The 27,362-nt window shown below is 58.6% G+C and overlaps 10 protein-coding genes across 10 annotated transcripts; 3 read left to right on the top strand and 7 right to left on the bottom strand.

Moving 5' to 3' along the window:
* Positions 1-1,256: 1,256 nt before the first annotated feature.
* Positions 1,257-2,861, top strand: PSEUBRA_002072 (Zinc finger, GATA-type; the record flags this gene model as incomplete). Its single annotated transcript, XM_016435260.1, has 1 exon — positions 1,257-2,861. The coding sequence occupies one exon, from the start codon at positions 1,257-1,259 to the stop codon at positions 2,859-2,861; it is 1,605 nt and encodes a 534-aa protein (XP_016293310.1).
* A 127-nt stretch (positions 2,862-2,988) lies between these two features.
* PSEUBRA_002073 (uncharacterized protein) lies at positions 2,989-4,527 on the bottom strand (the record flags this gene model as incomplete). Its single annotated transcript, XM_016435283.2, has 1 exon — positions 2,989-4,527. One exon carries the CDS (start codon positions 4,525-4,527, stop codon positions 2,989-2,991), a length of 1,539 nt encoding a protein of 512 aa, XP_016293311.2.
* A 315-nt stretch (positions 4,528-4,842) lies between these two features.
* On the bottom strand, positions 4,843-11,271 carry PSEUBRA_002074 (uncharacterized protein; the record flags this gene model as incomplete). Its single annotated transcript, XM_016435284.1, has 2 exons — positions 4,843-11,028; positions 11,137-11,271. The coding sequence occupies 2 exons, from the start codon at positions 11,269-11,271 to the stop codon at positions 4,843-4,845; spliced, it is 6,321 nt and encodes a 2,106-aa protein (XP_016293312.1).
* A 1,125-nt stretch (positions 11,272-12,396) lies between these two features.
* PSEUBRA_002075 (ATPase, vacuolar ER assembly factor, Vma12) lies at positions 12,397-13,314 on the top strand (the record flags this gene model as incomplete). Its single annotated transcript, XM_016435257.1, has 1 exon — positions 12,397-13,314. The coding sequence occupies one exon, from the start codon at positions 12,397-12,399 to the stop codon at positions 13,312-13,314; it is 918 nt and encodes a 305-aa protein (XP_016293313.1).
* A 78-nt stretch (positions 13,315-13,392) lies between these two features.
* PSEUBRA_002076 (protein of unknown function DUF89) lies at positions 13,393-15,225 on the bottom strand (the record flags this gene model as incomplete). The annotated part of the gene is made up of 1 exon (XM_016435274.1): positions 13,393-15,225. One exon carries the CDS (start codon positions 15,223-15,225, stop codon positions 13,393-13,395), a length of 1,833 nt encoding a protein of 610 aa, XP_016293314.1.
* A 781-nt stretch (positions 15,226-16,006) lies between these two features.
* PSEUBRA_002077 (PSP1, C-terminal) lies at positions 16,007-17,776 on the bottom strand (the record flags this gene model as incomplete). Its single annotated transcript, XM_016435279.2, has 1 exon — positions 16,007-17,776. The coding sequence occupies one exon, from the start codon at positions 17,774-17,776 to the stop codon at positions 16,007-16,009; it is 1,770 nt and encodes a 589-aa protein (XP_016293315.2).
* A 5,715-nt stretch (positions 17,777-23,491) lies between these two features.
* On the bottom strand, positions 23,492-24,013 carry PSEUBRA_002078 (DnaJ; the record flags this gene model as incomplete). Its single annotated transcript, XM_016435278.1, has 1 exon — positions 23,492-24,013. One exon carries the CDS (start codon positions 24,011-24,013, stop codon positions 23,492-23,494), a length of 522 nt encoding a protein of 173 aa, XP_016293316.1.
* Positions 24,014-24,358: 345 nt separating this feature from the next.
* On the bottom strand, positions 24,359-24,658 carry PSEUBRA_002079 (uncharacterized protein; the record flags this gene model as incomplete). Its single annotated transcript, XM_016435280.1, has 1 exon — positions 24,359-24,658. One exon carries the CDS (start codon positions 24,656-24,658, stop codon positions 24,359-24,361), a length of 300 nt encoding a protein of 99 aa, XP_016293317.1.
* A 486-nt stretch (positions 24,659-25,144) lies between these two features.
* On the top strand, positions 25,145-25,780 carry PSEUBRA_002080 (Ribosomal protein L10e/L16; the record flags this gene model as incomplete). Its single annotated transcript, XM_016435263.1, has 1 exon — positions 25,145-25,780. One exon carries the CDS (start codon positions 25,145-25,147, stop codon positions 25,778-25,780), a length of 636 nt encoding a protein of 211 aa, XP_016293318.1.
* A 125-nt stretch (positions 25,781-25,905) lies between these two features.
* PSEUBRA_002081 (Sec20) lies at positions 25,906-27,102 on the bottom strand (the record flags this gene model as incomplete). The annotated part of the gene is made up of 2 exons (XM_016435276.1): positions 25,906-26,740; positions 26,810-27,102. 2 exons carry the CDS (start codon positions 27,100-27,102, stop codon positions 25,906-25,908), a joined length of 1,128 nt encoding a protein of 375 aa, XP_016293319.1.
* Positions 27,103-27,362: the final 260 nt, after the last annotated feature.

The raw sequence follows: 27,362 nt of genomic DNA on the forward strand, positions 1-27,362 counted from the left end.
TGGCTGCGCGGGCTGCAACCGCGGTATCTCCGTTCTCGCTACGCTCTTGTTCGCTGCCTCGTCGTGGTACACCGCCATGCTGCTTTTTTAAGCTTCGGGGTTTTCTTTTTTTAACTCCCTCTGCTCTGGTGCCTGCTTTCCCCGACTTTTTGGCTGTCCCTGGTGTGTCAACCTTTCTTTCCTTTGCTTGGTCAAGCGGGTTGTGCCGTTCCCCGTGCCTGGGCCAAAAGAACTCGCTCATCCTCCGTTGATTCCGTTCAAGCTGGTTGATGACAGGCGAGCATGCCTAAGTCCTCGACCCGGCCTTCTGATGATTTGCATCATCAGCCCGCCAACGCCTTAAATTTATTCTTTTTTTATTTTCTTTTTGTGCTTGAGTTATTCGTGCATTCTTCTCTTCGTCAGCTGTGACAGACGAGAGAAGGGCACACCAACCCACCCTCTTGACCCCCCGGCTGAGCCTCTGTCTCTCGGTCTCTGTCTCTCCCTCTCTCTCTCGCTCACCCATAAACTGACCCTGAACCCTCCTTTCGTCACCCAAGGCGCCGGGCGAGGTTTCTGCTTTTGTCTGGAACATCGGATTGACTCCGCTCTCCCCATCACCTCCCACCTTTTCCTCTTTCCCACCAAAGCCGCGTTACACTCATTCCACGCCGCCGGTGCTTCCCACCTTGCCTCCGCCATCGCAAGCCTCCTCATCCTCACGATCAATCTTATCGCCCTCCTTTCCTGGGTCTCCGGTTCTCTCCCGACTCGTGACGCCTCATTCTCAACCTGGACTCATAAAGACTCAGCCGGCTTTCTCGCTGACGGCTTCATTCCTTGGACTCGATCACAAAGTTTTGTGCCCTCCGAGATCAGCCTCAGCACCATCCACATGCTCTTGATCTCATCCATAACACCCTGATCTAATTCTGCTTGCACCTACGAATCCAGTTCCTGGACCCAGCACCCAGACCACCCCTCTACTCAAGACGGATCTCATCTGTCTCACTTACAAACAGCTTGGCAGTGGTGGTCTGTCTTAACCTCTCCACCACGAAAGCCTGTTCGGGAAGGATTGCAGCTCGCTGATCGCGGCAACCTTCTCTAGACAAGCAGTGCTTTCCTTGCCTCATCGAAAGCCCCAATCTCCTCGACATCTTCTTTTGGATCTACACATCCGGTGATTGACCTCACATCTCTTTGGACGAACATACACGACTTCGACTAAAGGGATCAGCTCATCTTGAACCGTTCCCTCTCCCTTTGCCAACATGTCAGCCTCGAATCCTCTCATCAACTCGCCCCACGCCGCCCTCGGTCGGCATCCCGATCTGCCGTACGCCAACCGCCCCAAACGATCCGACTCCATTCAGTTCGATCATCCGGCTCCGCGCGGTGTCTTCGGCCCAGCCCATGCCATGATGCCGGATTTCAGTGACGAGGCCACCTTTGTGCCCACTACGCTCGCCGAGCGTCTGCTCGAACGCACCTACCTAGACGACGTCGTGCAGCCTCTCGTCCGAGCCCTCGTCGGAGCTCGAATGGTCTACGGCGTCAACGGCGAGGCTCCCACCGAGAGGTCCCAAGCTTATGTCGATCTCGAGAAACTCCGCCGCGAACTCGAGCGATCCACACAGCGAGCTCGCCACGCCGAACAGGAGCGCGATGATCTTGCCCGCCGTCTCGACCTCGCAGGTGTGCCCGATGCTCCTCGAGAACGCGCCGAACGACATTCCGAGCATCTAGGCCCCAGCGATCACATCACTTCGTCGTCCCGCAGTCAGCAACACCCGCCGCAGCCGATGATGGGGGTCAAACGCTCTCGTCCTGGAGACTACGAGCCGCGCCCCTCTGCGCCTGGCTCCAACGCTGTATCCGTCAATGTGGCTCACGGCGACGGCCCTGGCGCTTCCGTCACGATCACCACTGAGGCACCGCACAGCACCCCCGTTGGCATGACCTCGCGCCCTCACCACGACCAAATGTCTCCGCCTGGATCCTACTCCGGCCACCCAGGCTCTTCTCGACACCGATCCTACGCAGACCTGCACCACGATCCGCACGACGGTCCCGATCCGCGACACTCCACTCGCATGCCGCTCGGCCCGCCGACACACGAGACCGACTTCGCCTACGCGGACGACCGAGGGGATCGCTACAACGGCCAACCTCCCCACCGTCCGCCCCTGGCCCCTCGCTACGGTGCCCGCTCCCCCCAATCCAGCTCGGCCTACCTCACCTCCAGCAGTGATCGTTCCTCCATGCCCACCTTAACGACCTATCCCTCAACTTCATCATCCACCTCCTTCACGCCAGCCTACTCATCGGTGCACTACGACCACGCAAACGAAGCGGACGATCTCGAGCGTTCGCGCAAGGTTCCTCGCCACGACATGGATCCGCCGACGCACCCCGTCTCGCGACCGGGGAGCTTCATGCTCACCCCCTCGTCCGAATCTAGCTATCCGATCCGCAAGCTGGCTTCAACGAAGAATCGCACATGCAGCAGCTGTGCCGCGCCGCACGATGCCAAGTTTCGCCGTGGGCCCAACGGCCCTGGCACGCTGTGCGACCGCTGCGGATCGCGGTGGAAGAAGTTCAAGGAGCAGGAGAGTGCGAGTAAGCGCGAGTCGATGGGTGGTGATTCAGCGGCAAGTGCTGCGGCGAGTGCTGCGGCGCAGGCGAGACTCAGCTCGGCCAGTGCCAGCAGCGAATCGCCCATGGAGCCGCCTAGTGGTGGCAGTGGACGGGAGGAGAGTGCCGAGGGAAGAAGGGGACCGAATGTATCCCCTGGAGATGCGGCGAGGAGGGAGAGCGACGATGCGCAGATGCAAAGGGAGAGGAGCGCTAGTGTGGATCAATTGATCGACGATTGAAAGCCTCATCAAAGTAGACCGACCCTGTACAACATCACAAAGAACACTCAAATCGAACGCACGCAAACCGAAGATCCATGTGTCACTGTCTGCGAAAGGCTTGTGCATGACAGGTGATGATGCAATTTCAACTGGATGAGGCATCGATCGTCTGGACGGCGGGGTCGTTGGCTTCCACGGCAACGAAAGAGGTGTCAGCGATGACGACGGGTGAGGTGTCTGCGGTGGCAGCCATCGCTTCGTCTGCCTCTTCGCCAACTGCCTCCTGTGCCTCATTAGCCTTGGCGTGGGCAGCAGCAACACCAGCCCGATAGCCCGCATACCAGTACGCATGCAGTTCTGCCTCCCTTTGCTTCCTCTTTGCCTCTCTCTGCGTCTTCTCTGCGTCAGTTCCATCTTCTCCCGGGCGCTCCTTGCCTTCCTGAACCGCCTTGCCTTCCTGATCTATCTTCCTATCTGAGCCCTCGTTCTCTCGCAGTCCCGCGTGATCGCGGACCCCATCCGCTATCGCATCGTGCTGTGTTGCATAGGCTATGGTCCCAACCTGATTCGGCGTGGTCTGCACCGTCTTGACTGCCCTCTTCCAAGCCCTGTTGCCATCCATCTCCCCATGAGGCACATGCGTCACCACATGCTTGGGCGGATTGGGTGGTGGACCCTTCTGCTTCTTCTTCATACTCGTTCCCTCTCCTCCTCCCCCTGTTCCGTTTTCCTCTCCTATGACACCTTTTACACTGGCCTCAAGGGCGACCACATCACTCGCTGTGTTGGCGGGATGCGTGCGGCGCTGGGCAAGAATCTGTGCGGTATCCTCCCGAACCTGTTGCGCGAGGAGCGAGTCAAACCCGGGCGCGTCATCCCACAGCGCCGAGCTTGCCCCTTTTGCGCCCACCGGGAGGGAGTGCATCGAGCAGTATTGTGCAAGAGCCGCGTTGAAGGCGCCAACGATGCTGGTGGAGGACCAAATTTCGGTGTGCGTTAGGGTTCGGCCGCCCCCTCCGACGGCTGAAGGCGGGCGATGCGGGGTGGTGGAGAGGGTGGCGGTAGAAGAGGTGGGGGCGAGGGAGGCGTGGTACGCGGCCACGTCTGGGATGGCGAATGGCAAAAGGGTGTCGTCCTCGCTCGAATCCGAGTCGGTGCGAGCGGGGTCCTCCTCGTCCTCGTAGTAATCATCAGGGTGGGCCTCGAACTCGTTCTCCTGATAGGTGCTGTCGTACGGCTCTCCCCACTCATCATACTTCCAGTTGGTATAGGGCTGATCTGCACCGTTTGTAGACGAGACAGCTTCCCCATGATCTTCCTCCCAGTCGTCATAGTCACCATGCCCTATTTCACCCAGGCCGTCTTCTCCAACAGCGTCCACCCCGTCCGTCGCCGTCTCAGCGCGATACCCACCCGCATCCTCTTCCACACCCGCGGGAATGTAGCTCGGATCATCCCAGTGCACCTGGCCTCCGTTCCTGCGCTGCTTCTCACTTTGTCCCTTTCCGACTCCTTGAGCATCGGCACGCTTGCGCTTCCCCGCACCACCATTCTTGTTCGCGCTCCCGTTCGTGGTGTGGTATGCCGACGGACCAGCTTCGCCCATCCCCGGCAGCCCTTCTTCGCCTGCCTCGGTGGAAGGCGCACCATCCAGATCGCTATACGACACGAGCCGGCGTGACATGCTTCTTACTTGCGGAAAACCAGGTGTGTATGTGAGAGGGTGGTGGGACACAAAAAAGTGAGAGGTGGAGCGGTGTGTGACAGGACAAGGCGCCGAGTTCCGGCTTTTCTGCGCTTGGACCCTGAATCCAGAAGAACGCCTTTCCAACGATTCAGCACGAGCATCACTTGGCTGTCACACACACCTTCTCACACCGACGAGTGAAGACCTGACCAAGTCGTCAACGGTCACAACGAAATGCGGAACAGATGCAATTGACAAAGGTATAATAATGAAAGTGTTGATGCTCATGCTTATGATATGTTTTGGCCGACGCTAGGACCACCAGCCTCCAGCGTCCACCTCGACCTCCTTGACGACGCTCGTCGTCGATGCGGACGAGATTGATCGAGTGGGCCCGTTCGCACGCCCTGCTGGTGCGCCGACGTCCTCGACTCGCACCCGAGGAGCATGCATGGATGACCAAGCGCCCGTTCTGGTCCTCGAGACGCTGTCCCACCCGTTCGATGTCGATGACACAGCAGCGAGTTGCGCCTTGAGCTGCTCGACCAGCCTCTCGCTCTCCTCAAACTTCTGCGCCTTCGCCTCGTAATCCGTCCTCTCAATATATTCCCTCTTCATCTCGACCAGATCCCTCTCCATCTGCTCCCACCGCTCGTCGTACCGCTTCACCTCCTCCCTCATCCCCGCCTCCCTCTCCTCACTTTCCTTGAGCTTCAATCGCACATCCTCCAGCTCCACCGCCTTTGCCTCCATCTCCTCCACCCTGTCCGCCGCTCTCTCAAGCTCCACCACCCTTGCCTCGAGCTCCTTGACCCGCTTCTCCCCCTCCGCCAGCTTCTGATGGCTCTGTGCGGCCTTCTGCTTCTGCGTCGCCGTAAGCTGCTGCAGGTTGGTGATGCGATTGTCCTGCTCTGCAATACGCTTTTCGAGCGCGACCACCTGGCCTTCTGCCTTGGATGCGCGCTCGAGCATCGACTTGGCCGAGTCGTATGCCTCACGCTCGGCGGTGGCTGCCTGCTCGAGGTGATGCGTCAGTCGGTCCTGCAGCTCGACAGTGGCGGCTTCGGCACGCTCCGTCTTGACGGCTGCTTCGGCGAGCGCCTTTGCTGACGCCTCTCGCTCCTGCGACTGCCCTTCCTTCAAAGAGCTCAGCTCGCTCGTCATCTGCGCCAGCTGATCCCGCAGCATAGCCGAGTCCTTGTTCGAGGCAGTAAGTTTGACCTCCAGCTCGGCACGACGTGCTTCGGCGTACATCGCACGAGACTCTGCTTCCCTCAGCTCGCGTGCCAGATCCGCACTCGCCTGCGCCTGCTTCTCGAGTCGACCCATCAGCTGCGCTTGTGTCTCTTCGCTCGACGTCTGCTGCGTCTCCAGTCGAGAGAGCGCTTCGTACGAAGCGTTGAGTACCGAATACACTCCAGCGAGTTCGGCGAGCGTCTTTTCTGCCGTGTCTCGCGTCAGGGCTTTGTCTGCTGACAGATGCTCGAGAGTCTTGTGAAGTGCTTTGATGTCGTTAGAAGCGACTCCAGATGCGGCATCGAGTCTCTGCTGCAGATCCGTTTTCAGCTGTCCGACTTTCTCCAGGATGAGAGCTTGCTTGGCGCTCGTCTCGCCCGCGCTTGAGAGGAAGATCTCGGTCTTGGCATTGATCGCAGAGGGCAGCTCGGAGAGCGTTCGTTCCGTGTCTTCCTGTCGCTGTAGTATACGCTTGCTGAACGTTCGCGCGTCTTCGTGCTTGACAATTAGCGGCTCGAGGAGAGCAAGCACCGGTGTCAGGTCGACCAGGTGTTCGATCGATTGCTTGCCAATCACCTCGGCGAGTCTAATCACCAGTGAGTCCGAGTCGATCGGGTCGATTTTCAAGCTCTTGACGAGAGGAGCCACCAGGTTGAGGGTGGACTGCGCAACTTCATGCGAAGAAGGCAGTGCTTCGAACAAGATGCTACGGCTTTTGCCGAGCTCCTCCAAGAGCAACGTGCGCTCGTCTGACAGAATTGATCCGAGAGCCTTGCCGACCTGGTCAGTGAGGCTGTTCGCCAAGGCCACGTCGCCAGACATCTTCTCCTCGAGCAGCGCAGGCAGGCAACTCTTCAGCGCGGACTCGACATGGCCCTGCACAGAGTTCCCAGCCTGGGCAATCGAGCGTTCGAGACCGTGCAGCTCGGATTCGAGCATCTGCTGGATACTTGCACGTTCCGTCGCGCCCTTCTCAGACAGAAGGAAGAGGTTCTCGTCCAGCTTGGTCTGCATTGCAGTCTGCAGCCTGGTGTCGGACGCCAGCCATCCCTCTTTCGCCTCTTCGTGGTACTCTTCCAGGATCGACTCGAGCTGCACCATGAGACGCGTAGAGACGACCTCTGTAAGATTCGCGGCTGAAGCAGATCCGACCCTGCTTTCACCGTTAGGCTCTGGCTTGCTGGCAGACACAGGGGGCGTAGACGAGCCAAGCTTTTCGAGCACATGGGCCATTGTAGTCTCGATATGCTTGCGGAAGCCTTCGAGCTTAGCATCGAGTACCTCTTGCACGTAGTCAAAGTCCCATTCGCCAGATCCATCGACGAGACCGGAGGCAGTAGTGGCCTTAGCGAGGGAGGAGGAAGAATCTCTTTGGCGGAGAGGTCGAATGGTCGTCTGGGTACCGTCAGAGGAGTCGGTGGGCCTACGAGCGTGAACTGCAAAGCTGGAAGCCAGATGCATGTCCAACACTTCCTCCATGCGGCGCAACAGCGTCTGTGCGATTTTGTCGTGATCAAATGAAGGGTCGGAAGAGCCATTTCGGGGATTGGGGCGCACTTGACCCATGATGGTGACTTCATCGAGAATCTTGCCAGCCCAGCCTTCCAGTGCTTTGTCGACGCGGTCCACAATCTCGTCGACAAAGTCGTTCAGGCTTTCGTCGTCATCTCCATCTCCATCCGGCCTACGCAGCCGCCTGCCAATAGACGACATGCTGCTGCGCGAGTGCGCACTCCGATGCGCCCACCGAAGAGATGGACTCCGGCTAGCATCGGAAGCTAGCAAGAGAGACGAAGACTGATAGCTCTCGGGCCGGACGGGAATGTGGATAGGTCGAGCACGTTGCGCGGACCAGACTGAAGCTGCAGAAGACGAGAAGGTAGCCGGAGGCTTGAGCGTCTTATTCGAGGTTTGATCTGCATCTGTGCTGATGTCAGGAGAGCCCTCGCCCTGTCGAGAGACAGGCGCTGCGGTCACAGCATCCGCTGCAGCTCTCTTGTCCTGCGTTGAGTCAGTCTTGACCGCCGGATTCACCTCATTGCCCTCGGACGGACGTCGGATGGGAATGGCTTTGCTGCTAACATCCCTCGAAAAGAAGGAAGGATCACGAATCGAGGGCAGCGCCACTTCTGCGGTGTCGCGCTGAGACAGCTGACCCCAATCCGGCAGAGAAGGGCGCTTGAAGCTCCCAGAACCGCTGAAAGGACGAGCTCCCTTTGCCCAGGATGGCACGAAGGAAGGTGCATTTGCTGCAAACCCAGACTCGTGCGACACCGCTCGTTGCTGTTGCGAATAGCCCGCAGGAAGGAACGGCGGTGGACCTTGTCTTGTCAAGGTGCTGAATGCGCGAAGAGGCCCTTCGATACTGGCCGTCGATGCTTGAGGCCGAGATGGGCTTGTGCTGTACATGGCATAGCGGTCGTCATCGCTACCGTAGTCCAGAGGCCCGTAGCGGATGCGTTTCTCGCGACCTTGTTCCTCCCGCTGTTGAGCTTGTTCTTGTTGTGCGACAGCAACCCGCTCCATTTCTTGAGCGCCGATGCTAGGCGACTCCGATCGAGACACATCGGGCACCTGAATCTGCTGACTGGTCTTGAAAGTGAACGCACTCGGAGTGAAGGCAGCTGCACTCACGTTCAGATGAGGCGCATTTGCAGCGCGCTCTCCGAGGGCGCTGGACCCAAAGCTGGACGTCTTGATGCTAGGAAGGCGGAAGTGACCGGACGTAGCTTCGTGCTCCGCAGACAAAGTAGAATTGGGTACAGAGGCATCCTTGTTCGCAGTGGCCGCGCCGAGTTTGAACTCCTTGGCGTCTGGATTGAGCAAGGAGATGCCGGAAGCACGACCCAGCGTTCCTGACATGGGCGGACGATTTGCCGCGAGAGCATGATTCGTGAAGCCTTGCAGATTGACTGCTGCTGACTTCGGTGATCGTGGGAAGCGGAAGTCCTGACTGAGACGCGGACCTTGATCGACAGTACCGTGAGTGCGTTCGCTTTGACCAAACGTGCGAGAGTCGTCCAAATCAGACTGATCTTCGTCGGAAGGGTTGCTGATGATCTCGTCCTGCAAGGAGCGCTGCCATTCCTGGCGGCGGAGTAAATGGCGCGTCTCGCTCTTGAAGCTGTAGAGATCTCTCTCATGCACGTCACCATCACCGATACTACTGCTGGGTAGCGTGTTGTCGGTGTTGGCGCGATCTCGGCGACGATTCTTACCCTCTCTACGAGAAGTCCGTTCTGCAGCACGAATTTGTCGTCGCATGATGCGCTCTTTACGGGCGGCTTCCTCGTCAGAAGGATTGCTGAACTGCTCATCAGAGGGGGTGAGCGAGTCAACGAGTTCGTCCTCAGCGCTCAGATCGGACGCCTCGTCTTCGTAGCCGTATCGACCGCGAGCGCCACCACCAAAGGCCGACAGGTGGAAGCTGCTGCGGCGTGCCCGCCAGTGCTCGGGGCCGAAGTCGGCGAGCTCCTCCTCAAAGTCGGAGGCATCGGCATCCTCGCTAGGGTTGGTACGGATCTCAATGGCCTCGTCGTTATCAGCGAGATGCTCGTCAAGCTCTCCTCCGTCTTGGCGAGAGGTGCTGACCGAGACCCTCGAGGTCTTTCTGACGTGCCTGCGTGCGTATTTTCCTGCGCTTTCAGGCTCGGGCTCGTAGCCGAATCCTCTTCCAAGAGCCTTCCAGTTGCCACTGGCCGTTTTGGTCCAAGCACCGAATCGTCGGTTCGCAGGTCCAGCTTCTGCCTCTTGTTCGGCATCGTCCTCGGCTATGTTGGTCAGCAACGGCTCTGATGTTCCAACGATCGCTTCCGAGTCGGACGAGGGCTTCTCGGGCAGATGAGGAGCTTCTGACGCAGGCTTGGATGGGCCTTCGTCCGAATTGGCGCGAATCAAATCAAGAGCGGAAAAGACTTCTGGGCCAAAGGGTCCACCTGAGCTGGGCATGCTAAGCGACATGGTCTGACCGCGCTTGGAGGTGGAACCGAGCTTGAGATCGGCACTGTCGGCACGACGACGTTCAAATGCCCCACGGAGTCGGTTGGTCAGGTCTGACTGGCTACGGCTAAACAATCTGTGTGCGTTGTGCGGGGCAACTGTCGCATCCTTTCGGAAAGGCCCGCTGGGATCTGCTTGCTGCGACTCCTGCTGCGACTGGAGATAGCGATTGAGCTTGAAAGTGACCATGTTCGGGTCAGCCGGAGTGGAAATAGACATGCTGCGGGCCCTGCCTCCCACATCCGGCACTGCAGTGTTGGGAGGCAGCCAGGGCCAGTGACGAGGCAGTAACGAGCCTGCTACATGCTCATCGCTTTCAGGCGCGATGTGCTGCTCTTCGACCGCCGTCTCGTAGTATTCGTCCCAGGCACTGGCTCCCGGAAGATAGATCTCGATGGTGTCTGGTAGACCAGCCGAGTAGGGCCAAGGTGTGGGGTAGATCTCGCAAGTGACGGTAGCGTCCTTAGGCAAGTCGATGCAGGGAATGAGATCGTGTCGGTCTGATGACCATGGCTGTCTTGCGGGCCAGTTGTGCCGCGTCGAGGCGGCAGTAAGAGCGCGACGAAGCTTAGCGACATTGGCTTCGCTCCATGCTTCATGCGAGCCAGCACCGTCAGTGTCTGCTTTCCCTTGGTCGTGCTCGTCCTGAGCAGGTAGGGCTTCGTCGTCCAACAGAGGCCTTTCTCTCGGAAGCGAGACGATGACCTTCTTCTTTGCCCTTAAGGCTGCCAAATTGGCGGCAAATGCGGCTGGATTCAGCGAAATGGATGGAGTCGAATTGTGACCGGTTGTCTTGAGAGGTGTAACTGGCGGAAGGCCTCTGCTTTTGCGAAAGTGCATATGACCATTGATGGGCCCAGCTGAACGCGGCAATCCGAATGCGACCGGACCTTGTGGCATGAAGAAGGGATTGATCGACCCGGAAGCGGAGCCGTTGGCTGAGAGTGGCGATGTCGGTCCGGGGTAGCCGGGAGAGGGCGACATGTGACCCACGATGGGAGGCGTGGCAAGGAAGGCAGGTAGGCCGGTCAGCTGAACGCTGCCTGGATGCAAGCCATGTCCTAGCCCGTGAACCGGAAGCGGCGATCGTGCTGCCGGAAAGATAGCAGACTGATCAGCTTGATAGGGCGTCTTTGGCGTCTGCGGCCTTTGCGGCTGAAAAGCATTGAGATTGGCAGCTCCTCCGGGTACGAACGGACGCGAGTTGGCATTCATGGAGACAGCGCCTGGTGCACTGCTTCCGAGAGCTTTCTGGTTCTGAATCTGCGAGAAATGAGGAGGAGAAGGGGCATAGGAGATGGTGTAAGCATTTGCGCTTTCATAGCCTTGTCTTGTCTACTACGTTCTCTGCAACGATTCCTGTGCACTCACCACTGTGGAGCCATTCTTGTCGGAGAGAGCTGCTCCTTGCGATGCGGCGGAGAGTGGTGTCGTCTGTTTTGCGCCGTTGGCGAAGCGACCGGGCTGAAAGACAGGTGCAGCCACATTGAGCGTGCTGGAGTCCATCTTGCTCAGCGGTACGGACTACGCCAGGTCTAGGAAGGAGCCCCACGAGGAAACACTAGAGCCTATCGTTTTGTCGCGAAGTATCCAGTTCAAGGAGTTTCTGGCTGAAGGACGAAAGGCAGCTCTACGAGGTGGGACCATGGACTGCAAAGCTGGAGGAGCACTTGTGAGGGTTCTGGTCGGCGTCGAGCGGCCCGTTCAGGCCAGAAGATAGGGCGCAGGTAGGCCTGGAGGTAAGTGTGAGGCTGAATAAAAGCTGCGCGCAAGTACTTGTGGTTGATGTGAGATACCGTCTTGGTGAGTTTCGCCAGGCGAGAGTGGTGAGGAGGACAGAAGGACCACCTGTCAAGCAGCGCTTTGATGACCGTGAGAGCGGGCCGCTTGAGCTGGAGACCTTCCAGGCTAGGCGTCGGTCACCTCAACTGTGCTTTCACCAAGCCACTGTGAGCCGTGTGCGGGAAATGCGCAAAGGGCAACAAAGCGTTGGAGTGCATGCGTGTGTGTGGGTGAGTGCGTGTGACACTCAAAGTGGGCGAAGAAGGATTCCGTCCGCCAGCTCTCCGGCAAAGCTAAGTTAGGGCAATGCAGACGCTAGGCTTGCTCTTTGCGAAGTCACATCTTCCAGCTCGAGGCTGCAGCAGCTTCCCTTTCAAGGTTGAGGCGCATGACGAGACGTATGACAGGTGCCTTTTTCCTTCTCCGCACTTGCTAAAGTCACATTTTACTTTGAGCAGATAAGAAGCCATTCGCATTCGTTACTCCTCATCGTCTTGAGGACATCCGAGACATGTCAGCGACTTCTCTGCTTCCAGTCACGAGCTGATCATCGCGGGTGCGGTTCGCCCCCAGAAGCGGATGTGCGACATGACAAGGCAAGTCGTTCATCGTAGCGAGCAAAGTAACACACGAGCAAGGATCGACAAAGTGCATGTCTTACACGAGACCAACACTTTTTCCGGCGCAAGCGAGGCAGAGTTCCATTCGGCCGGTTTTTGCGGGTCGAGTGGAGGACGAAGGGTCCGCTTTCCGCACTTCAACACGCTCAGCCGTGCATACCTTCTTGACACCAACCTCTCCTCATCGTCACAGGGCACCACAACCTTCGCCTGAGGCTGTATTGACGGCATGACCCGACTTGTGCTGTCAGCAGCCAGCTCGGACCTGCTGCGGCGGTTGGTCCGTGAGAGCGACTCGGACCATCACGCCGTTCAATCGCTCAAAGCAGCGCTGGAGGAGCAGCCGGAGCAGCCGAAGATGACAACCGCCAGTCCGGCTGTTCCGACCACGAACGAGTCAGCAACGTCGCCTTCGTCGATTGTGCTGGATCATAAGGTGCTCATCAGCATCGCCTCGTGGGCTCAGAGTGATGCACAGCCAACGATCGACTCAGCGAAGCTAAAGCTATCCTCGCTCGTCGCCGGGTCTCACGTCTACGTCCCACCCAAGCCGGTCTTTCAGCGATCCAAAGAGCTCGAAGACTCACTAGCAGCCATCCGCCAAGCTCAAGAGCAGGCCGAGTATCAACGAATGTCCACCTTCACCTCCTCGTCTACCGGCTACAAGATCCCTTCGAGCTACGTCAACATCGCTGGTGTCGACCCTTCCCTCTCGCTCAGCCAACGCATCTCTTCGCACACCACCGCACCACACCTGTCTTCCAACCAGCCGCTGTCCAGAGAAGCAGAGGAGAAAGCGTGGAAGGACGCTCAGCGCACACTGAGCGTCATTCTCAACATCTTCCTCTCTGCACTTGCCACGGCTACTGCTGCTTGGTGGGCAAGCGGGAATGCCAAAGTGGGCAATAAGGTATTGGTCAGCATGCTTGTGGCATTGGTGACGGCCGTGGCGGAAGGAGTGCTGTATAGCAGGTACAGCGTGTACGTCCAGGAGAGTAAGAAGGTCAAGACGAACAGGATGAAGGGCTCAGACGTCAAGGGAGGCATCGATTTGGGCGAGTTCAAGCCATTGCAGCTGGGCGGAACCCCGGCAATAGGGTCAAGTGGAAAGTCGCAACCGTCAAGGGCCAGCAAAGAGCCCTCATGACAGCCTCTCGACGTGACTGGGTAATGCATCTTTTGATTTCGTAGGACATGCTCTTCTTTCGTTTCCGACTGGCAACCTCTACTTGGTCTTGGGACAGTACTGCACCACAGCCCACTTACCATCCACTCGCCACTTGGGATCCTCCTTCTCCACCTCCGCCTCCTGTCCCGGCTTGAGTCCCACGCACACATCAGCCTTGTTGGTCCTCAGCGCCAAGATCTCGATCGTACCAGCAAGCGGTCCCAGAGCCTCCTTGAAGCTCGTGTCCGACTTCCATGTAGCGTCCGACGTGAGCTTGCGGTAGTTGAGATCACCTTTGAAGATGACTAGGTCGCTCTTGCTGGCGAGCTCTTGGTGCAGCTCAGGCGAGTAGGTGGCCATGTTGGCGTACGACACGGGCTGAGTCCAGAAGCCGTTAGCAGAGCCAGTATCAGCGCCGAGAAGAGTGTCGAGTGGGACAGAGAGCTTGAAGCGGCCGCTTTCCATGTGCTTCATCCACCTCCTCACCATGGCTTGCACAGGCGTCTGCGATGACGGCGTCTCGTCCTTGACCGTGGTGGAACGACCTCGGCCGTCGCGCTCGTCGTCGCCACCTTCCTCATCGTGAATCGAGAGCGAAGAGAAGCGCGCGCTGTCCATGACGTACGATCGAGACGGAGAGATGGTCTGACTGCGAGCGTTGCGGAAGTAAGCAGGGTCCATCTGGAAGTTGCGGCTGCCCGCAGGAGCGCGTCCTCGTCCAGTCGAGTCGACGCTGCCATCCCTGGCCTGCAAGTTCTTGCTTCCTGGAGGATGAGGCGAGCGGCCACGATCACTGCTGTCAGCCATCTGTAGCGAGCGCGAACCAGATCGAGGCATCTCCTGTCCACCCGAAGCGTTGAACGAGTACTTGCTAGGGTCGGCCTGCAGGTCCCGACTACGGCTCACGCTGCGGTGACGATCCTGTCCAGACTCGTCCCGTCGCGCAAAGAAGCTGGGCTCGAGCAACGACTCAATCGTGTGTCGGAAGTCAGGCGGTGTCACATCCGACACGAACCAGGGCATGTTCTTGGGATGGAAGACTACCTCAGCCACGTGAGGCGTGGTCAGCAACCAGTCGGCAAAGATCATGTCCGTGATCAGCTCGAAGCCTGCATTGTCCAGCACAATGTCGACCCGTCCATCCTTGAGCGACGAGATCTTCTGCCAAGCCTGGTCGAGGTCGTTGGCCAGGATGAACTTGCTGCGAGCTTCCTGCTGCTCGCGGCCAGTAGTTTGAAGAGCTTGCAGATCCGAGTACGAGAGGTTGGTGAGCAGACTGAGATCGGTGGCGTTGCCCCACAGCGACATTTGCGCCATCTCGTGGAACAGAATCTCACGGCCTTCGGGAGTCGACTCGGGTCCTTGCTGGGACGAAAGCGACTTGGCGACAAGATCCTCGATGGTGACAGCAAGGGCGCTGATGGCAGTACCGGAGCTCTTGAAGGTGTCGAGCTTAGTCTTGGAGAAGGGGTCGTACTGCTTCCAGTGCTCGCTGCGCCCGAAGAAGGTCCTCAACAGACGGTACAGGTAGCATTCGGCGAAGAGCCATGGCGCTGAGAACCAGGTCCACTTTTCCTTCTCGATGGTCGAATCGAAGAGCTCGGTCGAGGGACCTTCGTCGGCGTCCTTGCTCGAGACGACCCCGATGGCCTCGAGAGGACGGTCCCGGCTCATGTCATGCTTGAGCGCTGCGACCTGTTCGATGATCTGCTTTCCCTCCTCGATCTTGGCAGTCTGGTTGGTACGGGAGTAGGCCAGCGCATGATTGGCGCTGTAGATACCATCGATGACCTGGGTCAAGATGGCGGGCCATCGATGGACGGTCGACTCGTATGCGAAGCTAGACTTGTCTTTGGCAGACGACGGTGCGACGGGAGGTGACCAAACCATCTTGGAGAGTCAATACGTGATGTAGGAGCTGAATCTAATTGGAGCCGAAGAAGATGGTATCTCTACCGCTCGGATCTCGAAAGTGGCTGGTGGCGTGGTGGTGGAAGAGAAGCCAGACGACGAGGAAGGAGGAAGGCGTTCCGGATGATTGGCTGGCGGAGCAAAAGGAAGCGAGGTCACGAGGCAGATGCAGGTCTTCTCTTCTTCGAGATGTTTCTTCTCCACTTTGAACGTGCGCGTGTTGCTCTTTTTGCGTGGCTGACTTCCTGGCTCGTGCAGGGTCACATGTTGCTGCTGCTGCTCTGATCCAAAAGGGTTCGCACAGCCAAAGCCACGGCCCGAGACAGGATCAGGCAGAGCCTCTACTGCTGCAGCTCTGTGCCTCTGACCTGCTTAGCCTCGTGCCTGCGTGCCGGCATCTGCGCTCGCTCTGGCCCAGCCATACAGTAGAAGGGAGCAATTGTAGAAGTCCACCCCGCTGCGCCATCCCTGGAGGGCAAAGGCGATGCTCAATTTCGGGACCACAATTTCGCCGCCCTTTTTTTCGCAGCACAGCTTTCTCAGAAGAAGGAGAGGGATATGGGGTCAGATTGCCCCTATTGATCGATAGTGAGAACATGGAATGCTGTGCGCGTGCGAGGGCAGCCTATGCGGGACTGCGGGATGTGATGGGAGCTGAGCGATCACGTCATTGACAGGGGTGGGTCGCTACGATGATTCGCGCTCGAAAGACGCCGAAAGCAGAGAAGGGACAGTGAAAGACAAGCAGCCCCCGCCATCATCAGACGCCGGCGCCGCTGGGATGGCCGAGATGGCACATCCAGATCCTCGTCTTGTACAGACGGAAGAGCTCCTTGACCAGATCGCGGAAATCGACGCGCATGCTGGCCGTGTAGTAGAACGTGAGTTTGCGCCTATCCCACTGCATCTCGGCAGCCACCACGCTCATTGGCAGTCCTCGCTGAACCACCTTGGAGATGCACAGCTGCAGCGCACGCTCCTCGTCTTGCGCCTTCGAAAAGAGCGTGCTCGTATCGGCCGCGGTGGCTTTGGTGAAGAGTCGCTTCGGACTGATGGTGCGCATCGGTCGAGCGCCCATGCCGCCGGAGCCAAGTTGCCCATGAGTCGCATTCGTCGTCGACGAGGGTGAGGCACTCAAGCCCGAGGCGCTGGAGGACGTCTCGTCGCCGCTACCGGCACCCGTCAGCAGCCCGGTCGGACCATGAACGCTAGCTGCGCCCGAAGTAGCAGCGCCGATCGTAAGGTCAGACTGATGCGCGAGGAAGGCTTGCACTTGTTCGACCGTGATGCTGTCGTTGACCACCGTGCCAAGATCTTTGCCTCGATCCGCCTCGACAATGACCAGATCTCCGCGTCGGATAGCGTCTTGATCACGAACGGTAGGAGAGTGCGGAGGCGACTTGGAACGGAAGAACAGGTCGGTGCGTCCTTGTTTGAATTCGACGATGTAGAGCGGCGTGTCCTTGGACAAGCTCGTCAAAGGCACGCCCTTGCCGAGGTCTTGCAGCTCGCTTGTCGTGCCAGCGCCAAAGGGAGCACCGCCTATTCCGCCCATGGGCAGAGGCGGACCCATCGACGATGGCGGCATCGGTCCGAGAGCGGCCAGGCTGGAAAAGGTGAGGTCATTCGACAAAGCCAACGCGGAGGCCATCGCTGCCGCCGAGGGTGCGGGGGCGGGAAGGCCCACCGCCGACGCTCCAAAGTTCAGCTGGTGCTGCGCTGGAATGAAGGGCGGCGCGCTGGCCATCGGCGGCACGAAGCCGCTGCTGGCGGTCGGAAGAGGAGTCGGGAAGCCGTACGTGGGCATATCACCCGGACCCACGCCCGCGTAGCCAGTACTGCCGAGCTGGTCCTGCGACATCCGACCCAGCGGCTGAGAAGCTGTAAAGGCCTTTGCTTGGGCCGAAAGACCATGGCCCATGCTCGGCGTCGCGCTCGAGCTGCCGCGAATGCCAGTGGGCGAGGTCCCGGGACTGGCGCGGACCGTTCGAGTGCCTTCTTGGCTGTCAAAGATGGAGGCGACGCCCGATGGTTGAGATCGCATTTGAAGTTCGCCTCCGCCCATCGACATCTGTCGCAGCTGCCTCGTCATCTCGGCAAGGGTACGCTGACCGTCGCCAGGCGATTGAGCGACTGCGTGCGAGGGGGTCATCGCATCCCAGCTGACCGACAAGCTGTCCCTGCCGCCGCGGTGGTTGCGAGGCTGCGAGGCATCGGTGAAGCCCCTGGACCTGGTGTCGAAGCTTTCGACGCCTCGGTCGTAGAAGTCGGAGGGCATCGACGAGGCTTCGTGTGCGCCAGCACTACTTGCGTTGCGTGCTGTTGCGGCGCTGTCTCGAGCAGTCGCGTCATACTCGCGATCGGCAGCAAGATCGTCTACCGACAGAGCCAGACTTCCTCCCGCAAAGGGGTTGAAGCCCGGCAAGACGCTGCTGACGCTCCGATCACGGCCGTGGCTGACAGCACGCGGCCATGCTCGCTGGTCGTTGACCGTCTGTCCGGTGTAGTCTCTGTGTCCGTTGCTGGTCATGTCGAAGCCGATGGCGCGTCGATGACTTCCGATGACACCAGCCGGGTCCCAAACGGAGCCTGAGCCGGCCACAGAGTGACGTCGTGACTCGGTGCCAGCCGACGGACGGTGCCACTCCTCCCCGGCACCTTCGCCTGTCTCGGGGTAGCTCGAAAGGTCTGGAAGGTCAGGACGCGCATCGAAGGGAGACGACGCAACATTGAGGCCGGTGCGCGACGTACGCAGTGAGGCGTCGGTAAAGTCGAAGCCCAGGTCACGGAGGCCCGCGGGAGAGCTCAGGAAAGGCGGCGGCGGCGATGCTGTTTCTGGCTTGCTGCGGACGATGGATGCTGAAAAGCCACGTTGAAGAGGCGGGAAAGATCTCTGCGAAGCGCCGCTGCTCGAGTTTCCGCTACCAATTGCATCGACGTTGGCTCCTTCCCAAAGAGTTCGCGAAGCGGCCGCGGTCGTAGGAGCGATTCGTCCAGCAGCATTGCTGCCCCATCGATCCGCAAAAGGAGTCGTGCCGCCGTGAAGAGCGAGGGCTGCTGCGCTCGAAGCCGAGCGATGGCGAGAAGCACGGATGGCCTGCTCGATGTGAGAGTAGGATGGATTCGGTTCGAATCCCAGCGTCGATCCGCGTCGACTCTCGCTAAAGCCCGAACCCTCTTCCTGCATCGTTGCGAGAATGCCACCCGACCTGGCTGCCAAAGATGCGCGTGCCTCTTGCGATCCATCGAGCGGGTGAGGCGAACGTGCCACGCCGGCACGGCTGAGAGAGGCTTGCTGTTCTTGGCGGCTTTGAGCCGTGTGAGACGACAGGTCGAGCTTAAGGCCCGACGGAGGCATCGGCATGCCGTCCACCGAGGTGGCCGGAGATGTTCCGTGTCGAGCATCATCACCGGTGGGCGAGGAAGGGTGCGATGGGTTCGAAGGTGACGGAGAAGAGCCTGGCGAGCTGGAACCAGGGTGTGGTCGGGTGGCTTCTCGAGTTGTGGTGGCATGATCAGAGTCGGGAGAGTGTGGGCTGGCCGTGCGCATGGCAGGTTGCTGGACGGACTCGCGCGTCTGAGCCATGATGTCAGCAGCTGGTAGAAAAATGCGGCAGCCAGCTTTGTGTGCGAGATGGGAAGATCTTGTGAAGCGCCGTCCCTCGCAGCAGATCGAAGGTCCCCCCTTAGACGGGCTTGTCGATGTAGAAGTGAACGTCTGCGAGTGAGAGCTGTCAGACGCTACGGCTGTTGATACGAGGCTGAATCCATGTAGACACGCGCGTATCCCTGGCGTGCGGAACCTCTAGGTCTAGGACCGATGATCGTCTACGAAAGTCCGCGACGATGAGACCGCAGCGCTCGCACCTGGGATGGGTGCTCGAGATTGAGCTAGCGTCAGAGATCGAGGCAAGTGGCAGCCGCACTTGAGCAGCTGAATGTCCACTCTCCGACCTTCACGCTGATTTGCAGCGCAGATCGGACCACGCTGCTTTGTGTCTGCTGGGAAGGATGGTGGCTGGAGGTTTCAGTCGTTGCTGTCGGCTTCGGCTTTCGATCGGTGACCGACAAACTGCCACCACTGATCTTTGTGCTGATTGCCTCTAGATGCTCGCTACAACAATTTGAAGTAGATGTCGAGTCGATGCAAGAAAGGCGCTGCTGGGTCGGTGCGATTGCTAGTCGCAGAGTAATTGAAATGGGAGGAGGTCTGGGTCAGTGGATCGAATGGGACAGGAGACCGAAGTAGAGGTTTCGAGACCGAGTTCCAGAGACGACCTGATACGCGAAGAGACGCAATTGAGGAAGGGAAGGCGGAAAGGGTGCGCGATACCGCGGCGACGACGAGTGACGACGGTGACAAAGCCACTAGAAGATCCGGTCGCGATGGATGTACGGATGCGAGTGAGAAAGAAGTCTCGCAGCAGCGAGGATCGAAGAGGAAGGAATGGAAGTAGCGGGAAAGGAGGGGCTATGAAGGAGCGAGACGAAGGACGAAGCTGCCAAGAAACGGTGGCTTTATAGCAAACGTCAAAAGCGAAGCCAAGAGGTCGGGATCGAGCCGCTCCTTCTCCAATTCCTCCATAGACGAGCCTTCACGCACATCTCTTGTGATCTGAGGGTGAGCTGCGTGTGACGAAGCACCCTCGCAATTCATCCGACCAAGCCAGACTGGGCAGAGTGTCCCAGCGACAATTTTGTCGCGCTGATCATGGTGACTGATCCAAAGGAACGAAGGTGTGACGAGAGTCCGCTCAGACTAGCTACCCAGCTTCATGTGACCCGAGCCATACGAGCTGGACTTCTTGAAGCGGGGCGGCTGGCGGAAGTTGCGGCTGAGCACTGCTCCCAGCGAAAAGCAAAGATAGAGGCGGTTCGTCCCTGTCTCTTGGACGACCAATCACAGCTCTCCGAGTGACAGTCGCGCATGCGCCTTCTTCGGTATCACATGCCTGCGTGACAGATGCGCTCGTGTGACTCCACCCAGACAGGATCTTCGTGGACGAGTGATGAGAAAGGACGGTGACAGTTGGCCAGGCGGACGGACGAAATCGCTTGCGCCTCAAGGGTGGAGCTTCAACGAGTCTGGCCTGGCTATATTTAGCCAATCGAGCCTCGAAGCCGAGACTTCGCCGCGCTCTTGCGCTCTGCTGCATGAAAGTGGCAAAGTCATCCCGAGGAACAGCTCGCCTTCCCTTGCAACGCTACCCGAGCGACCGGTGCCGAGTCTGGTCGGGAAGCCCAAGTTGCCAGGCAGCGGCGATCGAGCAGAGATAACAGTGGCCAGGAAGGGGTATGCATGTCACCTGCATGGAAGCAGAGGGACGAGACCCTGGGGTTGCGACCGCAGCGGGCTGAACGCGCGCAGACTGAGTCAAGGACACCTGCGCCAGTCGATTAAAGGTCACGGCCTTCTGAAAGCGTCCCGTGCGCCGACGTATCGGTGAGCTGATGATTCAGCCCTGCCGATGCGCAGCAACGAAGCAGCCAGCGATCAAGTCACTGTGCTAGGAGTGAAGGCGTTGGCGCGGCTGCTTTCTCCTCGACTGGGCGCGCTCGCAAGCACAGGAGGAGCCGCATGGCCCTTCCCCACTTGTCACGGTCTGGCGAATCACCGCGCTCTTGGGGTCAACGGGGTGGCAAGTAGCCAAGCCAAGACCCAGCCAAGGTTGTTCACGCCAGGCGGACCAGAGCTGAGGCGGGAGGCCTGCTCAGCCGAAGCTCAGCGGCGCTACCGAAGCTGCCGGTCGCTTCTTCCGCCAGGCAAGGCTTGGCGCGGCGCTATCGACGCTCTGAGCTCGAATGACCAAGGAGAGATGTTGCTGAGCGTGCCATCTCCCCTTCCCTCCATGATCTCGCCTCGAGCCGTTGCGATCCCTCCTAGCCACCACGAACGGACATAGCCATCACCACCACTTCGATTCCAAGTCTTCCGAAGCCTTGTCGCAGAGTCAAACTCACCTGTGATTCTATGTTCTATCGAGGGATCTGTCGAGCCCTTTCTGTTTGGTCGATGCGCTAATCCTGCGCGAAAGCTTGCCGCTAGGCCTGGAGACGTGACCTTCGGTGATTGACGGTTGATTGGCTCGAGCTCGCGCGACGAGTTGATCAGCTGCCAGGGCAATGTTCTATCTTGCAAGTGTAAGTCCCGTGTATGCTACTGAAAGACGACGCCCTCTCTTGTCTATGGACGTGTCCGGAGATCGATTCTATATCGTGAAGTTCTTGCGACCCGGTGACCTCTCGTGACTTCGAACGACGACAGCTCTACGAGACTTTCTGGACACGGAGCTCTATGGATGCGTGGTATCTTGAGGGTGACGGAGCCAGGAGACGAGTGGTGCGGATGCCCACGACACGATGAAGAAGTGGCAGACTGCAGCTCGACAGTCAACAGCAAGTGGAGCGATACGTCTGACGGTGGCTGACGCGAAGAACGTAACGGAGCACGGTGCGTGGCCTGCAGTGCGCTTCGACCAGCTCGGCGGCAGGGAGTCGAGCCGAGCAGACAGCAGCAGCGACTAGGGATGGCAGACTTGCTGTGGAGCTTCGCTGGTCGATCGAGACAGTGATGCGAGTGCCTTGCTGCGAAGGTGAGTCGCGGGAATCCCCGTAGTCGGCCGTGGGTGCTGAAGGCGAGCGATATCAGCGAGATATATGCTCCCCTGCGACAGCCGCAGTGCAAGGATTGGAGGGCAGAGGAGGAGAGGGAGACGAACGGTGGATGAAGAGCGAAGCAAAGCGAGGAGGAGACAGTGACTAAGAGTCGACCGCTGCGATGCGGTCGCGGATCATGCTCAGCATTGTATGAAGTCAACTGACTTCCACCAAACTCAACTCTCTTTTCAGCGGCGCAGCAGGGGATCCCACACTCGCTCTCCCTTTCAGGCTCGACTTGTCTGTCATCAACATTTATTCATCTTCTGGAGCTTCATCGGTTCGCACGCCACGACTCTGCCTTTTGACAGGTGACTGATGTGCAGCACTCTGCATGTCACTTGTCCCCGGATTCGAGGGTCTCGCTCTGCCTGGACAAAAATCGAGGGTCTTGCAATTTGCTCTCGGAAGCGCACACCCTCACTCGCCCCGTTGGCCTCTTTTTCGTTGCTTTTGTCTCAGATAGCCGCCTTCGCAGCATGCAAGCGCGCTTTTTCTCGCTTCGGAGGCATACCCTTGAGCCTCATTCGCAAGAGGTCATCACCAAAAGATGACCAGACAGGACGATCAACTCGATAGCATCAGTGGGTCCCGCCTCGAAAGCGTTCACACAGCCGTATCGGTCTCGATCACGATCACGCTGAAGCATCCTTTCGTTGTCAAGGACCGATCGACAAAGGAAGGCGTCGGTCAAATGGATTTCACACCCACCCTGTGTCAAGCGACGTGGGTCGGGGCTAGAAAACAAAAACGCGGGGCAGGGCGCGCGACCAGCTGCCTGCAGGTCGAATAGATCGGTAAACTCGGCAGCGGGGCACCCGAGCAGTGTCGAGCTAAAATTCCTCGCTTTTCTCGCAAGCGATTGTCTCCGCCCATCTCTGAAAGCGGGCCGTTGCGTCTCACACGGGCACGCACTCTTTCCAGCTCGAAAATCGAGGCTTGGCCCTCATTTCACGAGGCTTTTCGTCCCGCGCCTGGGCTGCAAGTCGGATCACGAATTCGGAATGGTCTAGACGCAACGAAAGGGCACGCGACAGGGTCAGGCTCAGACACATGCCGCCGCCGTGCTTGTCAGCGCTCGACGGTCAAGCTGCGATCGACGTCGGCGCTTCTACTTCAGGAACGAGCCTGCAAAGGGGCGACATTGACACGGTACGGACGGCCGAAGCAGTCATCGTACATAGAACAATGAGTCAGTAATTATGCCGAAGCGCCCGCTCTTCTCCTGGCGATGTCTTGCGCGAAAGCCACAAATGTGCACATGCAGCTACTTGATGAGGCTTGATCTCGTCGTGTGTCGACGCAAGCCCCTCAGGCTTTCTTCACCGTTCCTAGCGTACAACCCCGTATGGCAAGCTTCGATTGACCCTGAACACCTCACAGTCGTGCATCGACGATCGTCTTGCATGCCAGTCTAGCCTAAGCGTGTCCCGCACGATCTGGCGCGTCTCATGAAGGGAGGAGCTCACATGTCGCTCTCTTCTGGGTGTTCTGATGACGGTCCATTCCTAGCAGCACGATGATGCACGATCTATGTCATTCAATCCTGTGTACAATTCGCGAGGCCAGCAGGGTACAAGCCTCGGGATTAGTGCTGCAGCTCGACCCGCTTGCCGGGCGACCACTCCCTCGCAGCCTTTTCGATGTTCGTCCAATACCTCAACTGCACCGCTGCCTGCCTGGCCGTCTCCAGATCGGGCGGGCTCTGTCCAAATGCCTGTGCCAGCGTCTCCACCGTCGCCTCTAGCAGCTTGGCATTGTCCGCCCTGACCTCGGCGGCCTCCTCTTCACTCTCCGCCTCCTCTAGCCTCTCCCGCAGCTCCATGACCTCCATCAGCAGCTCGGGGTCCTCGAGCGAGTCCGACTCGGACACTTCCGGTGCGTTGTGCCGCTCCAGCAGGTAGTGCGCCCGAGGCAAAGGGTTGAGCAGCGTCTCGTATGCGCGGTTGATCAACGCACTCTGCTGGGCACCAATCTGCTGTTCCTTGTCACTCCGACCAACCATGCGGTCCGGATGTGTGACCGCCATCTTCAGTCGCCACGCCCGTTTCAATGCGGCGGGGTCGACCGACCACCCATTCTGTGGGATCGAGGTGAAATCGAGGTTCATCGCTTTGTAAAAGTCGATGTCCGAGGGGAGAGGTTGGAGCGTGCTGCATTTGGGACAGGAGAGTGATTCGAGCGGTTGGGGTTCGCTGCACTTGGGACAGGATTTGAGCGGGGTTGCGAAGGTGCTGTATTTCAGTCGCTGCGAGAGAGCCAAGCAACGAGGGCTCGGCGGTGGCAGTGATATTTGTGGTCGAAGTCGAGCTGAACTTCCGTTGCTGAAAGTGGTCGACACTGACGCTAGCATCCGAGTTGCACCTGAGGACCGTGAAGCTGCGCGAGCAGTGTTCGCAACGAGGGGCCTCAGCCCTCTGCTAGACGTCGCGGCAATCATATTTTGGGCCTGTCTTCAAAGGAACAGCTTGTAAAGCAGCCAAAGTCCTACAAATCCACCCACGATATACAGCGTCAATCGATGCTGCCTCGCGCCGTTGACAATGGTCCTCGAAAAGTGATTCGATGTTCGTTGAAGTTGACTCCCGAACTGATCAAATTGATCCGAGGTCTGTGAGAGGAGCCCCGCGCGCTGGCTCTCCGAGTCGTTGTGGATGTCGACCGTGACCGACCGGAGCGAGGAGACTTTGGAGTAGAGGGCGTCGAGAGCCGAGTCGTTCTGCTGCTCGTACGTTCGATCCGCCGAGGTGGCCATCTAGCCGAGGGCCTTGACGCCACTTGTGAAAAGTCGAATAGAAGGGGTCGTCGCGGTGAGTCGAAACGATGTCGACGTTGTCGTATGGGAGAGAAGAAATGAGGATGATGGATGATGCTGAGTCGATGACAGGTGTGGAGGTTTCGAGGTCAAACACGCAGTCGGCCGGCGAGCTTTCGGAGTTCGGATGCGATCTGAGATGGAAGAATTATGGGATCGGTGATCTGACCTTGCCTTGTCGAGATTTTCGGAAGAATCCTCTGCAGGTGCAGACCATACGATCTCGTCGAGCTTCTCTACATCATCATCCCACACCTCGCCCATACAATTCAGCCTCAAGCAATCGTTTGTTGAGCTGATAGCCCGGCCATGCTGTCATCACTCACTGCCGCATTCGGCCGGCTAGGTCTCGCCAGCACCGCCGCTGGTCCTTCATCTATCGCCTCAGCCTCGCGACTTTCAGCATCATCTGTACGATCGCTTCACATGACCTCCTCAGCTCGTCCTTCACTGTCGCCCTCCTCATCAACACATCTGTCATCCCTCGGCGGTGTGCGTCACAAAGGAAACCTCGCGCCACGACGAACAAAGTACCGCAAGGCGCACAAGATTACGATCCCATTCAACACCGGTGGCTCCACCAAGGGTACCACCGTCCAAGAGGGCGCCTACGGGATCCGTCTTCTCGCTCCCGCCCGTTTGTCCGCGAAACAGCTCGTTGCCGCCGAAACAGCACTCAAGCGCAAGCTCAAAGTGGTCAAAGGAGCCCAAGTCTTCCTCCGCGTCTTCCCCGACATCCCCGTCTGCATCAAGGGCAACGAAACACGTATGGGCAAAGGAAAGGGCACGTTCGAATACTGGGCCTGCAGAGCCAACATGGGCAAGGTGATCTTTGAAATCGGCGGGCCCGTGGAGATCAGACCAGAGGTGGCAAAGGAGGCGCTCAGGTTGGCCAGCGCAAAGCTGCCCGTGCCGACCGAGTTTGTTACGACAGCTTCGAGGCCTAGAATCGGAAGCAAAATTGTAGAGCCGGAGGAGAACGTGGTGGTAGCAGCGGAGGAGACGGCTCCGGGTCAGCTAGGTGGGAGTGTGAGTGCTGCAGTGCCTGCGGCATCGGCATGAAGAGTCGTCCTACCTAGATTGAATCTCAGCAGCTAGCATTTCATATCTGTTATCGTGCCCGTTGCTCTGTGCCTAGAAAGCTCCCGACCGAAGGACGCAACTGAATGAGCGAATCTGACTTTCCATTACAACTCGACATGCTCGACAGGGAGCGTGTTCTGACGAGTCTTTGGCAACTTTGCTTCGTCTACTGCTGGTCTCTGCTGCATAACGGTCTCCGTTAGCTGTTCCAGGTCGTCTTGCAAATCCATGACCTTCTCTTCCACTCGCTGCTTCGCTGAGCCTGTCTGTGCTGCCGCACCTGCTGTAGCTGCCGAGACGGCTGAGGTGATCGCTGTCACGGCAGCGGTGACTGCCGTTGCCGCATCTGCAATTATCTTGCTGCTTAACACTTCTTTCGCTGTCTCCTTCAGCAGTCCGGCCTTCTCCTTGACATCCTCTCCTCCTCTCCCCGCCATCCCTCCTAAAAGCTTATCCAGCCCGAACAGCCTGAACATCCAACCCACCAGCCCAATGCCTTTACTAATCAGCCGCACATAAACGATCCACCCGACACATCCCAAGAAGAACAGCATCGATAGCGCGACCATGCCCTTTCCGATCAAATCCTCCCTCTCCATCGTCTTGATCATCTTGGCCGAATTGGTCATGAGCGTCGTCAGCGATCCGTACTGGAACGACAAACTGGACAGTGTCTGAGAGCTCTCTTCGAGCAGCTGGGAGGACATGGCTGATTTTTCGAGTTCGGAGGACATGAGCGAGACGGTGCGACGGAGGGCATCGGTCACATCTTGGGAGGCGGTCATAAGTTTGTCTTCACCCGAAGAGCCGGGGCGGCCGCCAGTGCGCTCCTTGGCGTTGTCGGCGGCGAGCTGGAGACCGGCACGGGCGTCGGCGGTGCGTGCGGACTCGATGCTACGCCGCGCTGCGAGGAGGGATTTGCGCGTCAATTGCCTGATTCTGCTCGAGAGAAGAGAGAAGGTGTCAGTTGAACATCTTGGGACGGAAGGACGAGGGTGAGCGACTCACTCTTCGAGCTGTTGACTCGAGGAAGCGGCTAAAGAGGCGATCTCGCGACGCTCCGCGTCAGACTCGGCTTCGTCAACGGCAAATTTGAGATCGGTGACTTGTCGCTTGAGGCCGTCAATTGAGGAGATGATCTCGGCCTCGTAGTCGGTGAGGAGCGATGCGCTCTTGCAGGATTGCAAGCGTGGGATTTGGTGAGTGATGACATCTTGGCCGTACCGCTGGAACGAGGCGTGGACAGCGACGAGGTCTGGCGGGATAGGCGAGCGCGAGCTCGATGCTGTAGCTGATGCCATGGTTGCTCGAGCTTTTCACGGAGAGGAGGCAAGCCGATGTAGGTGCGCTGCGTGAAAGATGAGGAGGTTGCAGCGACAGGAGTAGAATCGACGTGGCCCGTCCGTGTTGGACTCGCATCCCGAGATTCGGCCTCCTCGCCAACGGCGATTTTTGAATGCAACACAAAACACCTTTGCAGAAAACTAGCAGATCCGACACCCAAGAGCAAGACGGCGACGCCTCCGAGCCACCATCATTCATCTGCCCAGCAGCTTCGGAC

Source organism: Kalmanozyma brasiliensis (genome assembly GCF_000497045.1).
Source record: "Kalmanozyma brasiliensis GHG001 unplaced genomic scaffold PSEUBRA_SCAF17, whole genome shotgun sequence".
NCBI lineage: Eukaryota > Fungi > Basidiomycota > Ustilaginomycetes > Ustilaginales > Kalmanozyma > Kalmanozyma brasiliensis.